This window comes from Larus michahellis, chromosome 5, assembly GCF_964199755.1.
Source record: "Larus michahellis chromosome 5, bLarMic1.1, whole genome shotgun sequence".
In the NCBI taxonomy this organism is placed as follows: domain Eukaryota; kingdom Metazoa; phylum Chordata; class Aves; order Charadriiformes; family Laridae; genus Larus; species Larus michahellis.
In genome coordinates, this window is record NC_133900.1 from 47,034,442 (window position 1) to 47,052,701 (window position 18,260).

Here is an 18,260-nt window from a genome sequence, read left to right on the forward strand (position 1 = left end):
ACAAAATGGCCCAACAGTTTGAAAATGGACATGTGGAAAGTCATTAATGCTTTCCCTTTTACAGTCCAAACGCAATTTTTTCATCCTGTTAGCCAACAAGGTTTTCGGAAAACTCCAGTGCTCCCAGCTGAACCAGTACAACGTTATATAAGGAGATATAAAACTGGTAAAAAATTGTACATTTTTTGCAATTGGCTTTGGTTTTTTTGATCAAGCAGAGAAATACCGAAGAGATAAGCAATTTTTCCAACCTTCTTTCAGTATTAAAAAATAAGAAGTGTATTTAGTGTCTTTTTACGTACAAATTATTTGCAGTTTGATAGCAGCCTATTCACTGCCATGAACTTTGAGGGAATATCAAACAAGGTCATACTTCAGTGTGCCAAATAGACGCTTTTTTCCCCAGTTTCCCGGGACAAACCAACTCCCTCTGCTGGCGCTTTTCAAAAGTGATCAGTGAAGTAAAAAGAAAAATCTCAAACCACGATTTTCTTCTTTCCAGTCCCCCAAAATATTGAGAGTTTGGTACAGGGAAATGCATTGCATCAAGTGGCAAAAAAAGCTAGAGAAAGCTTTGGGGGAAATAGCAGTGTATTTTCATGTTATGATTTTAAACAGGGTCATTGGAGAAGAGGCAAAACAATGAATACTACTGTAAAAGCCAGCATTTCCAGCATGTCAAGTCATACTCAAGCAACAGCTGAGCAACCCAGGGCTTTTACTTACTGAATGTGTTCTTAGTGCTGCAATAGTTTTTGATAACGCCATCTCCCACAGCTCATCAATATAGGCTCTATTTACCAAGCCCTGCGTTGTATGCAAGATGTGATCTTCAACTACAAAAAACCTAATGGAGAGGAGAAAATGGCACCGTTATCAAAAGTTACAGGTTTTGAGACATCAAAAGAGATCTGCAAAATCCGCATGTGAGGGACACGCAACATTTGCACAACCACAAGTCTCCAGAGCAAGCTCAGATATCTGTATCAAATATAGCCAGTGCTAAGCACTTTATTCACTTATTTTTAACATCGCAGTATATGATGTTTCACTGTATTACAGAAGTGAGCTAAAACATAGTTGCTCATAGTAATGCAACTGAGCGTATATACAAAGGCAGAACTTCCCCACTCTCAAAGTCCTCCACCCCATTATTTGAACAAGAACCGCTGATTAAACTCTGCTCCAGCCAGCAGCAATCGCGTTACAATTGGCTAACTGCAGGGAAAAATACTTAAACTGCAGGGAAAAATACTCTCTCGTGCCCAGCTACACCATACGCTCACAACCATTTAAAGGCAATCAGTTCACTCCAATCTCCAGTTATCAAACATGCGGGCCAAAAAGAAACTGTATTTTTCAGGGAGCGAGCGTGGCACCGCATGTTTTAAACAGCAATGCACAAAATCTCAGCTGTGTTTTGTCAGGGCAATCCAGCCCAGGAGCACGGAGCTAAGTGAGATGGCGAGCAGCACACATTGCATGTGCGATGGTCACAATGAGATGTTAAAAGAAATTTCAACATCATACCCTAACTTTCTTAGATTACCAGTCTTAGGTTGCCTCCTCTTAAAGCTTGGCTGGTTTTGGAAGACTCTTGACAAATTTCTGTGCAATAATAAGAAGCTCACAGGAATAGAGGCTTGAGAATCACCTCTTTTACCAGGAAAAATAATCAAAGAATAATTATCAAATATTAAAGAATAATTAAGGCAGAGGGCCTATTCATCTCTTTAGTGGGGCAAGTAGACGCACATAGTCCACAGAGATTATTTATCCTCAAATTCCCAGAAATGCACTTGCTAGTACAAGAGCCGGCAGGTTCCTCCACACTCCCACTAGTGACGCAGCAAAGTTCATGGGTGCTATAAAATACACTCTAAAACACTTAAGCCCAAACCACCTCCCCCCCTTCCCCCCCCGCCCCGTCCCATCCTTTAAAGGACCCTCAAAAAGACCGACATTCCCTCTTCTCTGTTTCATTTTAGGCTCCTCAACAACACAGTGCACACATATTTAGTAAGAATGTATATAAAAAGAATACCTACCCTACAATTTGATTAAAATATTTCCTGTAGCCATCTAAGGTTTCATGCTGCAACAAAGAAAAAGTGAGCGAAGATTAAAACAAAGGTGGCCAAGAGCAACTAGAAATAAATTAGAGACCACCCACCAGCAACAACAAGCCCAGAGATAACCCTCTGCTCCTTTATTCAGCAAAGCAAGTTTGAGCACTGCAAGTAGGGGACCATCCTACCATGTTTGAAGGAGGCTGAAGGACTAATCTGGCTTGTTTTCTTCTCTGCTTCCTATAGTAGTTCTCAAAGGTTTCTCTGGCACCCTGGAAAATAGAAGAAATTAATTCAATTACAATGGTTTGCATTTACTGTTAACTTGCAATATACTGCATTTAAGATGCAAATCTCATATTCCTCCAGCATATCTGTGCAACACTTTCCTGCAATATGCAATCCAAATATCAGAAGATAAAGAATTTTACTCAAAACATCAAGTCAAAAAAACAGTTGCGCAGGTATAAGAAAGACTATCTGATGAACGTGCAGATCACCGTGCAGATGTGTAATATGGAAGCGTGCAACCAGCTTCTTTACCAGACCATAACATGCACAAACATCAGATTTACTTAACCATAGGGGCAGTGAAATAACCCATTTCTAGTGTTAACAAAAAGAAAAAGGGGACAAACAATGCCAGAAATTCTTCCACTGATTCATGGGCTCAGACTGATGCAAAGCCACAAACGTCAGGGAATTTCAGAAAAAACATGCTTATGTGAGTCATAGCAATTTATCAGACTGGTCTATATAGTGGGAAAAAATAAAATAGGTTTTTGAGCTGATTCTTTCCCTACTTTACTGCAGGTCTGAGCCTCCAAAGGAGAGCCAGTTAGTCCCTAAAGCCAAAGACCCGAGGTCGCCTCCATGGGCATCACCTACCCACGCTGGGTGCTGCGGCGAGGACCTGAACTGCCCCTCTGGGGGCTTCTTCTGTAGGTGGCTTGTTTTACCAAGCCAGGCTACATCTGAGCATCCCCACCCAGGCAACAAACCCAAGAGGATCCTCAAATGCCATCGACCTGCTGAAGCATTCAGACGTCCGCCTACCGCACTGGTCCCCTAGGCTATATAAAACCTTGCCGTTTTATCCCTGCCTGTTCCTCCCTCCTCCACGCCCGTGCTGTTTTATGTCTGAAATTGGATTATAAACACTTCAGAGAAGGGACAAGGTCTTGCTTTGAACTGTTCTGAGCCAAAAATAAAAAAATAAAAAAATCTCATTTGGAATTCACAAAACAAACAACACGCAACAACAAATCTCACCTGAGCAAGGCACCAGACATCAACCTTTTCTACTACGAAAAAATAAACTAATTAAATGAAAAACCTGATGCTAATTTAATGATTCTCCATCTACTATGGCATTACATAACCAGGCTGCCTTAGGATGCCCTCAGCTAAAGGGGTCTTATGAAATGTCTGCAATGAACCCTTGAGGAGCTGTAGCCTGACTTGCTCCTTGTCTTCTACAAGCTGGAGCTCAAGGCTTAAGCGAAAATTCAGCCTTGCTGATGTGCCCAGCAGTTCTCACACCTAGTACTGCCCTTCTGAATGGTGCTAAAATTCTTCAAAAAAAAATATTCTTGTGACCATGCACACGCATTGCAGAGATTATGCAGATTTATACTGTGGATTTTGTCTCTGAATTATACTTTTTATCCTAGCTGAGTATCAGGGGTGCACAGGATGAGCAGCTCCCAACCCATGCTGGGCACATCTGTCCAACCATCAGTGGTGCCAATACCCTGGGCAAGGGACAAATCTGGATCAGGTATAAATCTGAGCCTTTCACCCACAACCAAGTCAAGTATCAGCTTGAACCTGTAAGTAATCCGACATTTTAAGATAGCTTTTAAGAAACAGAAACTATCCGGGAACCAGAGTTTCCATGTCATATGTCTTCTCAATGCTCTCAAAAGTTGTTTCCCCCTGGAAAGGAAAGGGTCACAAGCCAGAAATCAATGATCTACACGTTAGAGCCAGAACAGAGAGGATTGTTAGAATTTTTATCAAGCTAAATGCTATCCCCCTTCAGAGGGCCTACAAGCAGAGACCTCCCTTCGAGCTCCTCTCCCAGGCTTGGGAACCTGTGTTTCTCAGGATGCTGGTGTTACCCATCTCCTCTCAATTTTGGTAGTGCCACAGGAGAACCAAGACAAACCTGGCTGTCCCACTCCCACCTCACCACTGAAGGGACCAGACTTAAGACATTTATTAAATCCTTCTGTGTCTCATCTCTCAAAACCTACACAAGTGGCAGAACAAACCCAGATCATCTCCATCCTGATCATAAGAGTAATTCATCTCTGGTAGCATCATTGAGATCTTTGAGTAAAGCTACTCACTAAACAAATGCAGCCCGCTGCTACCAATGAATTTGTGGTGCAAATTCAAAACTGAAGGCATTTTTCCACCATTTCTTTAATAAATTAATGTATAGCAGCATTGAAGGCAAGAGCACATCGAGGTTCAGCCACAACCACCAATGCAGCTGCAGTGGCGGTCGGCCGCTCATGCCAGCCACCATGTTTAGCTGTGTGCAGCATCACGTGGAAGCTGGCCAGTAATTAATTCCCCGTTACTGAACACCCATAAGCTGCCATTTCCCCAAGCTACATAGGCGAGATTTTGTGGTGACCTTGAGGACTTACTGGAAACTTAGAAAGCAGTTCATCAGTAGCAGGAGACTGGTCTGAAAACAATCAGCCCTTTTAATACCAGATTTTGAAGATTTCTGCTAAGACTACACCACAGCAATTCAGTTCAGCTGACATCACTTTCCCTTATCCCTCCAACTGAGCTCTGAGAAGAGATCCTCCCTGCTCACCCCACCCTCACCATGCATTTCTTCAGGAAAGAAAGGCCAAAAAGTCATCGCACTTAAGTCTCCACTTCCAGCACAGCTCTGCCCGTCCTCCCATCACCCTGTAAGACCACAGTCCTTATCCTGTAGCTGTTCACCTCATTAAAAAGCTTCTCCATTTGATGTGTCCACTTTCCCACCAGCTCCTCAGGAACACGTACAGGATGGTAGAGGTCACCAGGTGCTGGGAGCGGCAGAAGCCACCAGCTCACGGGGGACAGGGCAGCGGGAAGCATACATCCCCACAGCTGAAAGCCAAAACCCCAGACCTCATCATTCAGCTCCTCCGCCACTAGGGACAAAACACAAGCCAGATTTCTATCCCTATTTTACTGATGGCTTTGAGGAAGACAAAGAATCTGGACCAAATTCATAATATTTTCTGAAAATTCAATTATTTTGGATTGCACTTTCAGAGCAAAAAATGTTTTCTACAGACAGAAGACGCAAGAGTGATCAGAGCTGGGCTGGAGATACGGCACAAAGGATTCGCTACAAACCTGCCTCTCAACCTTGGAGGGAAGCCCCTTCAGCCTCACAGGGTGCTTAGAAGGTGTTAGATGCCAGGTTGTTCTTGTTCCAACCCAACAAATGGCTTTAACTGCAGTAGAAGAGAAGGAACAGCAAAGACCTTTGAAACTATTCCCCAAAAAGATTTAGACCATATTCATATTTTAACAGTTTCCCTAAAATTTATGGCCTAGAGACCTGCCTGTTTGACCAAAAACATCTACCCCCCAGTGCACTGTTCCCTGTATTTTCTTTGGTGAGCCTTTTTTGACTGCCCCAAGAATTAGGGACTCTCTCATGAGAGGTTATTCCAATAAAAAACTGCTCCTCCTCAAAAAAATCTCTCTTGACACGATCCACATTTTTCTTGCACGCAATTTCATCCTTTTCTCTTAAGTGCATTCCTCCACCATCTCCCTAGATCTTTTCATCGCTCACGTATTATATTCTCCTAAAAACAGGAAGTCTTTCTTCCCCTTGGAAGCAGTTTTAGCTTAGACCACCCAGTTTCCCACATTTGACTTATTTAAGACTATTCAACTTATCAGGTCTTCAGATAACAATACTCCTCTGTACTCTATTTTTTAATATTGTTATCCTCTGGGTAAAAAAAAAAAAAAAAAAAAGAACAAAAACCAAACAAACAGAAATAAACCACACCAAAAAAGTATCCAGAACAGACCATGGAGACCCCGTGTTTTATAGACGACTCATCTGAAACACCACATAGTGTTTATACTTTGATCCCATTCTCCTCTCACAGCCCTATACCTGATGTTCTTTCACATTTAACCAATCCCATCCTTACCTCCAGTTTTCAAAGACAGTATTTTGGGACCTAAATGCTGTACACAAGGTATCATGAGAAGTGACTTTGAGAGCATCACTAAGCCACTCAGGCTGTCCAGGCTTAGCCTCTTGTAGCAGCCACCAGAAGTGCAGACAGGTACGCCAGCATCTGCTTAGGCAGGGAACCAGCTAAATAAAAGATTTGTTCCAAAATGTCCCGAGTGTTTCATCATGGCACAGCACCCAAGCTGAACACCACCTTCATCAACCAATGCTTCAATAAAAATACTAGACCAGAGCTGACCTGCATGCGAGCACGTAAGCTTGGAGCAGAGCTGTGCATGCACCTGCCCTGCTCCTGCTCTCCATGTCCGCGTGGTGGGAAACACTCCCATTTTTTATTTCTTTTCCTTTCTCCTAAAAGCGGCTATTTCACTTTGTAAAGATGCATTGCACCTGCAACACTTTTATTTTTCAACAAAACCCATGATGCACACATAGATCTCAAGCGACACATGGCAGGCCTAAGAATGACACCACTTAGGAAAGACTACTGAAAGAGCAACTCCCAGCCCCAACCTCTCATGAACTTCCAAATCCACCACCGACCTTCTGCAGAAGCAAGACGCTGCTAATACACATCAGTACAGAGGCAGCATCCTAGTTCCTTCTGGGCTTCTTGTGAGCTCAACCCAGAACTTGTCAAAATCAAGTACTCATGGTGGGGAGAGAAGAAGGAGGTCCCTTTCCTATTCATGTATTCAGTTTTAATGAGAATAGGTTTCACCCAATTCTCAGTCTCTTTAAGCGAGCAGGAAGAATCCAAAGCCATGCTCCAAACTACACATTTATTGTGATCACTAGTCCAGGAAAAACCCTCAATAATGCCTCATATTTTTAAAATTACCAGGCAGAACTTTCCTCCTCAAATTAGCTTCAGAGTTCACAGAGTTGGCAATGAGAGGCAGATAATTAAGATCGCAGATGAACACCACATAAGGGAAAACACAATATAATCATAAGAATGCAAAAACAACAGCTGAAAAAACCCAAAAAAGTTTCATAATTCAGAAGCAGCAGAAAGCTGAAAGCAAATCTAGCTGTGAATTACACAGGGAAGAACGTGCTGCAAGTTCTATTCTACCATTGTCCTCAACAATTAATTAAAACGCCCGGTAAAATGGAACTCTTTGGATCCAGAACATATAGATGACAATATTTCAGATTACTAAATTTCTGCTTACCTGGAAGCAGAAATGCACCCTGTGTACTTCATGTAATGATAATTTACTGTCTACATACAACTGGGTGACAGGTGCCATCAAAAACCCATCACTTGCATGGGGACATTATTGGCTGAGTCATCTCAAACACTTTGTACTAGCAACATCATTAGCCCATTTCCTAAAAATGAGTGGATCTTCCAAGCTCTTACATTAAAATATCATTACAGTAACAGTAAGTAAGGTGACATGCTATGATAATATATGCTGTGTAGATTCCTACCTTGATAAACCCAGATTGTGCTTAGTTTAATGTACATTTGCGGACAGCAGTTAATCACATATCCAGAACATGCAGAAATAGCCCCAATTCACCTGCAACAGCCTAGTTTTAAATCCACTGGAGAACGTTTTTGTTGCACCCAATCCACAGACCATGCCATTCGCATCACTGCAGCTCTGTTTTAAGCAAACAGTGATGAATTTGGCTTACTTCCTTGTTAGTGAGACTCTTAAACCCACTGCCCATCTGGATTTATTAATGTATTAGCACTGGCTTCAGCATGACCTGGGCTTCTCTTAAATTTATCTCTGACTTTCACTGTCTCTTCATCCTCTTTTGCCTTTGGTCCACAAAACTTACCAGGCACGTGTTTCAGGAATTCTTCCACCTTTAAGACAGACTGACACAGCATCTCACAAAAGCACAGCTCCATGCCTACACACCCCATCTCAAGGACTTGCACAACTGTTTCCCAAAAATCAGATCAGTATTCATCTATGAAAGTCTGCCTTCGAATGGCTCCTCCTTCACATGGAGAATTTACTGTGGAGTTACCAAAATCCAAAACATTGTACCTAAGTGGATGACTGATCAGCTTGATGAGCACCTGGTTGGTAACCATCCATACCCGGTTGGATGGTTGGGTTCAGAGGGTTGGGGCTTAACAGGTTATGCTCTACATGGAAGCCCACAAAAGTGGAGAATGACAGCAGGGGTTCTGCGACCTGCCTTCCTCAATGTCTTCATCAACCTGGTGGAGGCAATAGATGTCGTCTCATCCCCTTTGCTGATGGCTCTAAAATGGGGGAAGAGTCAATACACTCAAAAGCAGGGCCACCATCTGGAGGCGTCTTGGCAGGCTGGAGGAATGGGCCAACATGAACAAGACAAAATTCAATAAGGACAAATATCCAATATTGTATATGAAAAGGAAGAACCCCTGAAACCCTTGCAACAACATAGACTGAGGACCACTGCCTTGGGAACACTTCTGTGGATAAAGACTGTAAGTTTTGGTACACAGCAAGCTGAACATGAACCAGCAGCGCATCCTCGCAGCAAAAAGCAGACAAAACATCTGGGGATCTAACCCTAATATCTACGAGGAGGTCACTGAAAAGACAGAGCCAGGCCAACACAGCAGGAGGAAAAACAACGGGTACAAATGAAATAGAGACATTTTGACTGGTTGTAATGAAAAGCTTTTTCACAAGAACAGTCAGGCAGCAGAAAGAGTTCCCCAAAGGTGTTTTACAGTCTCCATCCTTGGAAGCTTTCAAGACCAGTCTGGATAAAGCCCTGAGAAGCCTGGTCTGATCTCACAGCTGACTTGCTCTGAGCAGGAGGTTGTACTACAGACCTCCTAAGGTCCCTTCCCACCTGGATGACCCACTCCTGTGAGAATGAAGCTTTACAAACAGACTACGCAGAGATTTTGAAGGCTCCAGGTATTTTACACATGACTTATTTCCCAGCCTGGCCTCCAAGATGTCCTGGTCACCAGCCATTTCCCATATGTCATGTTCTGTGAGGAGGAAGGGCCAGGACTGGGGCCAGAAGTCCCATTTCAGGGGGGTTATAGACACAGTTTAGCCAATCTCAGTCTCATTTCAACAAGAAACAGTATATTCCTTTTCCCCCATGTCGCTGAGCAAGAGTGCTGTGATGTTTCATCCCTCACCTGGCTGAAATGGCCCCTATAGATAGTGTTTCATTTTAATTTGCCTACAAGTGCCAAACAACGCTTGGCATCGTATCAATGCCAAAGAGCCGCTCAGTCAAAGCTGGATCCCACATCTACTCCCCTTTTGCAACTCCAGAGTTTCACAGACATACCCAAAACCAGACCCACACATACAACCCCTACCCTGATGGGTCAACAGCTCAGTGCAGCACTTTGGATGTGACCTACCTTGCTAAAAGCAGCAGAGAAGTTTTAAAATCCTGCAAATAATCACTTTTTAGCCCAAAACTAACTAAAAGAGGCAGTTTGTTTTAAGGAAAGATGATTGTGCAGCACTTAAAGAAACCAACAGGAGCTTGTACACATTAGTTAGAAGTAAGTTACAAGAAAAGGAGCTTAGAAAATAAGTTTAAAATGCCTTGAAGATCTCTCAAGACAAGAGAACACATTAGCCACTAATGAAACACAAAGAAGTCCAACTCTTAAGCAGATGCTTAACTTTAAAAATGTAAATATTCCCAAATAATATCACAGAGGCATACGGGTACGCATACAGGTGCTCTGTACTGAGCATGTAAGCGCCTTGCTGAATCAGGATCAAAAAGGAGGCTCTTGCTCAACCCCATGGAACTGCTTGTTGACTGTAAACACCACCACGATACTGAAAACAAATAGATAAAGCTAACCAGAAAATTGCGTGGGGGGAAGAGAGAGCGGCGGTACGTCAAGCACCGCTTTTGAGGTGAGCCTCTCCCTCCGAGGTTTGCAGAGCTGTGCACGCTCACAAGCGGCCGCGCTCATCTCCACGTGTCCTGCACAGCTGAACGAGCACACAAGAGTGAAGAACGGTCCCAGCCCCACCTTGTCCTGACCAGGGATGTCTCCACCATCCTGGCTAGACCAAATTTCTGTGCTGCTTTACTGGCCAGTATCTCACTATGCTGTGCACCTATTCCTACAAATAAAAGGGCCATGGCATGGGCACACACATGGAGTCATCTTCCTACCAGCTCAGCCAGGATTTGATCTCTGCTTCACCTAACCCGGACTCCAACCGGTACCCCAGATGAAAGACCATCACCCATTTCTCCTTTAAATTGCTAAATCCCAAGTTTAAAAGTGAATTTCATGTTTCAGATGCTTCAGGGCCTGTGTCCAACAATGGGGCACTGACAGAAACCACCTGACTTACTGGACTTGTACTCAAGCACTTAAAAAAAAAAATAATAAATCGAGACCCAGCAAAGTGGCCAAAGAGCATGACCAAAGGCCATCTCAAAGGAAAGGAGTGCTCCAGAGTACCAAGGTCATGAGCTAGTCAGTTGAAAGAAACTCTAACCAAGAACTAGTAAGAGACACTAGAGCAGAAAGTCAACCCAGAAGGGTCCATAGGAGCTCTAGTCCTCCCTTTCTTCTCTCTGATCGGTGGTTTGGTAAGTTAATTTAAAGTAAAGTTTAAAAACAACTAAAATTTACAAAGCAAAAGCAAGAAGAAAGCAAAGCTTGAAGTCTGGGTCCAACAGATACAGTTACCTCCCCCTCCTAGTCCAGCAACTAGTCCAACATGGTTAGCAGATGCTGGTGGTGTTACCTGGGCCACCCTCATCAGCAGAGATGGAGAAGATGGGACAGAAATACCCTCCTGATCCCTCCAGGCAGGGCACCGGGATCTCAGGTGAGGTACCATCCAGCCCCGGTCAGCCACACAAGGAGTATACGGTCATCAATGCACCAGAGAATTGGTTTTAAAGCCAGTTCTCTATGAGGCGAAAATGCACATGGCTTTTCTTTAGCTCTCTTGTAAAATGGCACAAGAGTTGCTGCTTGTCCTAGGGAAAGCGTGGGGTCCTGCATCAGATCCTGGCACAGCTTCTCACTGCTTCCTGCCAGCTTGGCCATTAAATAGTTAACTAGAGAGGAAAATAGGTAAGATTTCCCCCTTTTTCTCCCCTTCCTCCAAGGTAGACGCCCAACACCCCCTCTCTCAAAGGAGACGGGCTCCTTCCTCCCAGAAAATAAGGCCATTACCCCCCCGTCCCACTGCCGGAGCCGGCAGCGCAGCATTGTTCCCCAGCCCTGTCTATAGGAAGCAATATCTATTTTCCATTTAGACAAGGGTAAAGCCTTTAATTTCACCCTCCTGGCTGCAGCTGGAGTTCCCTTTTAACTGCTTGGCCACAGGAGTGAAGACAGTTTTATATGGAAGAAAATGCTGAAAAGGCCACTTTAATATGCTTGCATGTGAAAAGGGGAGAGCTTTTCATACTGCACGGTAATGAGGGTCAGCGGGATATTACACTTCACCATATGGCTAATTTGCACAGCAGGTCAAATGCTCTATTTGCTTTTTAAAGACGGCCCTATAGATTAAGCTGCACTAAAACAAAACACACACAAAAAAAATAAAAATAAAGAAGCATGAGGATGAGATGCCCTCTAATGTTCAAACTCGGCAGCACATCCAGCACGGCATGCAGGAGGTTTTGTTAAAAAAAATAATAAAATTCAAAGACGAGCGGGGTAGGGATGAGACAAAGCATGGTGTTTGGGGGAATGCCGCTGCTTCGGCATCACCCCACGCCTGCGATGGCTACCTGCGCTAAGGATTGTCCCTGCTTAATGTGGGGCTCCAGTGATTAGCACGATGGTCCTGGTAACCTGTGTTTGTCTTGGCGCGTCCTTGGAGCCGTGGCCCAGGCGTGACCCACAGAGGCGCTTCCCGTCCCCGGGCCGGCAGCTGCCCGCACAGCTCCCAACAAATCTGGTGGGTAAAGATTAGGGAGCTGCACGGACGGGGCGTTTGAAGAGGGTAAACACGCTGATTAACGAGCCTGGCTTTTGTAATCGCCTCCCACCCTCCCCGCCACAGCAGAGTGTTAATTTATTAAATACCTTAACAAAGGGCCATTATTAGTGGCCTTAGCTTGGCCGGCTCCTTTCAGAGCATTACTAACTACATCTAATAAAGCTTTAATTGACTACTGCTTTTCGTAACCTCTGACCCAGGATGACAAACAGTGAGGCCACGCTAGCGAAAGGAGGAGCTTCCATCCCAAAAGAGCCTGGCAGCTCGCAGGGACGCAATGTGCCCTGCTGAATCCTATGGATGAGAAGTCTGGAGATGAGTATCACCTCGCTCTGTCCAGACCAGAAGCCAACATCTTCCCACATCAGCCCCTTTTATAGATGCACCAGTTTTCCCAGTAGGAGGAAATTTGGTGATAAATGTTAAATATTTATGACTTACATGATACGGAGGGGAGTGAGACCTAGGAACAGAGAAACAGAGGCAGAAGAGAACGAGATCCTCATGCTCACCAGCTCCCCAGCTCACACTCCTGGCTAGCTGGTGCTGCAGAGGAAAGAAAACACCCACCATTTACCCGCTCCTCTCCAAGGGATCAATGTGAAAGCAACTGGAGGGAGGTGGGGACCAGAAGCAGAGAGCCAAATAACTCTTTGCTTTGGCCATGATCAGAGGTTCCCATCTTCTTGCAGTGGGAAGCCACCAGAAGAGAGAAAACTGCCATTGGCAACGTGATGGAAAATCGAAGAATTAAAGACTTAAAGGAAAAAATGAAAGCCCAGAGCAACTAAAATTGCCAGCACAGAATTGCCTCTTCAGTTTGGTGAAAGGGTTGGGTAGCTCACATCTCTGCTTCTCCCCTCAAAATCAAAGACAAGCCATTTCTGGTGCTAGCTCTTCTCTCAAGATCCTAGCCAGGGGCTCAAATGTTTCGCCTCAACCTCAGCAGCTGGAATCAAGAGTGCTGCATAGCTATCTAAGCTTTCACTGAAAATAAATAAGTAGGTATTTCTAATTGTTGTATAACTGCAGGGAAAAAGCACAAAAATGAGAATAAAGTGCCCTTCAATTGCTCAGTCCAGGAAAGAAATGTTTTTCCAAATGCCACAAGTTCTTTTCGCCTGATTCATGTTTACCTACACTGTTATAACCAGGAAAAATCAGAAATTCCCAGGTTTAAAAAAGCAGTAGCCTCTGCTCTGCAAAGCAGATGAAGTATTTTAACCTTATTCAAATAATTTTAAAAACTCAGAAAATGTAATGTCTCTCAAACCCTTGGCAAGATGGGAGCTGTCAGGTCTTCCACACAGTCATACAGCAGTGCCCAAGAGCTGTCAGGAGACTCCCCGTGTCCTGCCTGCACGGGCCTCACACGGGTGTTAGAGATAACTAAATAAAACCTGAACTTAACCAGCAGGAACAACCAGCTTTCCTGAATACGCATGTGCAAATGCTACATGGTGGCAGAGCCCGGGCGCAGTGCCCTGCCTCCAATGCTGGCCAGCACCAGACCTGGTGTTACTGAAAAATAACACAAGAACAGGGCAAACACGTAATCCAGCTTTTCCCAGCATCGTTTCTCAGCTTCCAGCACAGGGACGACCTGAGCCACAAGCCAAGTCTTTTTATTTAACAGCTCTAGATGGATTATTTTTTTCCATAAATTTGCCCAATGACGTCCCGTGCTCATGGAAACCTCTACTGTCCATAAGACCTTGTATCAGAGTTTCAAAAAAACCAGAAGTTAGAGATCAGAACAGTGTAAGTCTTTAAAAACTAGGGAAAACAGTGCTTATAATTTCGTATTCTCTCTTAGAAAAATCCAGCTTGCATGACAAAGCTGGAAATAGTGACTCATGCTGCTGCGTGGCACAGAGGAGCTAAAAGCCACCAAAAACCTACAACCAACCCTCAAATCTGGGGGCCATCATGGCAGCACAGGCAATCAGCACAGCCAAAGCCTCCCCCACACCATGGCTAGCCACGGAGAATTGGGTCTCAGGTGCTCTTATCTTCAAAGCACTCGACGGCTGGATGAAACACACAGAAAACACCTCCTCCTAAAACTACGGGACAAAGCAGGTATCAACAATTCGCCTCTATCTACACAATGGATCTCCCTCTCCTACCAATAAAGTTTATTTCTGCAGCCAGCAGAGCCTTTGCAGGGGTCTGTCAGGCTGCAAAATGCAGTTCTGGAAGGAATTACACCCACCCAAAACCCCATCCCTTCCCAAACACAAGCAGACAGGAAGGATCAGATGAAGAACTGATGCTCCATGCTCAAACCCTACAGTAAATCCATTGAACAAGACAGAGAAAACAAATATCTCTGTACAAAACGGATGGATTCTTTCTTGCAAATAAATTTTAAAGCAAAATCACAAACAGCATGCCTGGTTAACAGCATGCTCGTGTTGAGAGCATCATAGCATCACAGGTTTCAGGGAGCTTTGCAACGGGAGAAGGGACAGTATATTCTCTTTCAAGTTTATTCCCCTGTTAAGAATTTAACCTCTGCACAAGCGAAGAACAGCCTTCCAGGAAAAAGGGCATTTTAATGTGTATTTTCATTTCATTTCACCACTTTCTTTAAAAGCAGAAAAGACAGCAGCCATGGGAGAAGACAGGGCGACAAAGACCTCCTTCTCTTCCTAGGCTTGATCAAAGTTTCAAATTGGGAACTTGAGATTTCAAATACAGCAACAGATTCCGTGAGCCTTCAGTTTCCTGAGAAAATGTAGTTTCTTGGGCAAGAACTAGGACTGCAGCTCTCCAAGGAAATGCAAAACTCTTTGGCACACCAAAACACTGCTGACAGGACAGATGGAAATGCTCCTCACTCTTATGGGTGCAAGGAGCATGCTGCAACAGGAGAATTCTCCTGATGAGAGTCCACTCGGATCCAATGTCCTTTTTATCTAAAATCCTAAAATGTACTTACAAGTTGACTACATAAATTCTAGCCCTACATGTTTGTGCTCTTAGTTACCATTTGCTCAACCAGGTCACCCACCACCCACGCTGAGTTCCTGCATAGGCAAAGGCATCTCAGCTGCAAGGGAAGGTCTGCAAGCAGGTATAGAGCTGCACAAGCTAAATACGGGGATTTTAGTGAAACGTCGGGATTTTCAGGGTGAAGCGAGTTCTCCTAACGTGACAGACAAGTAGCCACAGTAAATCTTCCAAGTAATCCAAGATGTGGATTCCACTTCAATCACATTTTAATAGGTTTAAATGTTAACCAGAAATGTGTTTTCTTTTCCATTTAATAGCAGTAGAAAAATTTAGTGTTATTTGCTACTGCTCAGTCATCGGTTTAGAGCTGCTGGGTTCATTTAACAAGAGCTAGGGAGTGCAAGGTTTTCAGTCTCTGCTACCCAAGTATCATTTGTTTTGTTATTCTGCTTAGCCAGGACTGGGTACCGCAGCTTTTCCTTAATCTAGACCAAGCAAAAAACTGCTTCCCCAGTCCAACATGCAATTTAACATCACATCATCCTAGTTAAAGAGAGCTGGTTTGCTTGTATAAACACTGAACACATGGCCAACCTATTATATTATAGTATTTTTGTATTTATCAAGTCAATTCTCAATATTAAAAAGAGATATGTTCATCCAGAAGGAACATAAAGACTCAAATACTTCAAAATATTTCCCTTGGGGGCCTTTTCTGATCTTAAAAATTTTATTTTTTAATAGCTAGAAAAAAAATTAATACTCCAAATCTGGATTTGTTGTGCCTGACAAATGAAGTGAAGCGCAGAACACACGGAGCTGTAAAAAGCGAGAAGGACATTAAACTTTTCTGAGATGACAGCTCGAGCTTTCACAGTTCCTTGGAGTTAATGCTGCTCCAAAGGAGTAGAAAGTAACGTGCACAAATTCAGATTTGTTGGAAAGTCTAATCTTCTCCGATGATGAATAGTCTAAAGTTTATCTCTGAGTGGTAGCAGTGCAACAGAAGATCCAACACATGTTCATACCCTAAAGACCAGTGACACTGATAAGAAGTTAAACACAAACCGTTTTCCATATTTTTAATAGCTTTGATTTTGTTTTCAGATGACAAAATACATCAAGTAACAGTGTACATTTCTAAAAGTTATGCCAATGACCAGGACCATCACAAATACAGGCCGGGTCTTCCCAGCATCTAATGGAATATTTCCTGTAACTGCTCCAATGACAGACACACAGGAGACCTTCTACCAGAAAAAGGCTTTTCTGTATCAACCGCATTTCTGCTTTTAGACTTCCCAACCATCTGCATCTACATCCTGAGCATCTGATCCACCTGCTCAGGCACTGATCAACCCAATCTTCTCCCCAGAATTCCCACGGACACAAGCTGGTCATAAACCAACCTGAGGCAAGGGCAATGAGTTTCTGGGGGGTTTTGGTAAGACTGAATCTTTTAGATGGTGCAACGTGCCATAAGGATCAGAAAGAAAAGCTTGTCCCCTGAGTTGTCTGAGTTAAAGTTACCCAGAATTAGTCCCTCACATCCCAGAAGCTGACAAATCCCTGAGCAAAGGGATACTGATTTCAGAACAAAAATCCTAAAAAGGATTAAACGTTCCCTTGGCACTCTGTAGCCTTCACATTGTCCATAAAACCAGAGTCACGTAGCATATACCTGTCCACATTGCTTCTCAACCTTAGAAATTTGAAAATACACCCGAAATATAAGACGTTTTGACATTTCAGATTGACAGCCAACCTTGCAGAGCAACTCCACCAAAGCACCATCACTCAGCTGCGAAGCAGAAGAGCAGGAGACCCAGCAACCGTCAGAGCAGGGCTGAATAATGAACATGAATAATAGGTTCCTTACTCCACAGATATAATTTGTAGATGAATATTTTCTAGAGGAAACCATAAAAGAATATATGATAACTCAAAGCAACACAGGGCTAAGATACACTAATAGTAAGGAGCTCAAATATCAGCATCCCCCAAATAAACCTTTATTCTGCTGCACAGGATACAACCTATACATAAGAAGCATCCTTTCAAGCACTTCTGAGACCCCAAGTGAGCTCCTATTTTAATAGCTAGAGCGGAAACTTCAGTCATTTTGCACCAAGCCTTTCTTTCTGTGCAATCCCTCCTCCTACGGGGCCAAGCCCTTGGGTTTGGAGCACCAAGCCCCGTGCCGGCTGACAGCCTCTGAGCTGGAAGAAGGCAATCGCCAAGCCCTGCACCGGGTAACGGTCTGAAGAAATCACTGCACGCTCAAACAATGGGATATTTGTCAAAGTACAGCTTGATCACCAGCAATCATCTGTTTTTCATAACTACATTTGACCTAAACTGAATTGACTGAACAAGTAGCCTGTGTTTCTCATTCTGTAAAATACGGCGGTGCAGATCCCTCTCCAACCCCCCCTCGCCTTTTTAAGTCATACTTTTGAAAAGTTACAAAGCGATGATGTAGACAGATATTTCCTCATTATAAACAGCAGCAGCTAAACATTTTCAGGTTGCATTTTTGGCGATCTCCTCCCGTTCCAGGTGACCTGCAAGGTTAAGCACAGGGGACGTGCCTTTCTCCTCTGCTTGCTTTCAATCCCCCCTCTCTGCAAAGAAAAGCACAACCCAACACATCCAGTGTAAAAATGAGCAGAGATGGTTTCTAAACACGTGCTCTTTTCATAATATATTTAAAATTCATTAAAACTTTATAATGAATGAACTGCCAGGGAAAAAAGTATATTCAGGACAAGCCCACAGAGTCTTCCACGCCAGGCCACCGTGCATAAAACCTCTGGGAGACAACTGCCGGCTGGTAGAAGAAAGCTCACTGTCCCGTCTCAAGGAAGGAAGGAAGCAGTGGAAATCGGTCACAAGCTTTGCAAGGAAGGATGCATCTCTAACAGCTAATCAGCTCTTGTCAGGGCTCCCATCAATTAAAGGAAAAAAAAAAAAACACCTCAATTTAAGAAGTGTGCAGAATGAGTCCTTGAGGAAGATGAAGGACAGATCCAGAGGGAGGCAAAGGAGCCAAGGGAATAGGAAAGT

At 43.8% G+C, this 18,260-nt stretch overlaps 1 protein-coding gene across 8 annotated transcripts in view; it reads right to left on the reverse strand.

The window, feature by feature from the left end:
* EXOC6B (exocyst complex component 6B) overlaps positions 1–18,260 on the reverse strand; it is a 313,712-nt gene that overhangs the window by 121,767 nt on the left and 173,685 nt on the right. For all 8 annotated transcript variants that reach the window (XM_074587160.1, XM_074587157.1, XM_074587165.1 and 5 more), the window contains 3 exons: positions 2,258–2,341; positions 2,049–2,095; positions 727–847 (listed from right to left, as the gene is read on the reverse strand). In XM_074587160.1, the coding sequence (XP_074443261.1) occupies positions 727–847; positions 2,049–2,095; positions 2,258–2,341 (252 nt within the window). The remainder of the gene's footprint in view (positions 1–726; positions 848–2,048; positions 2,096–2,257; positions 2,342–18,260) is intronic.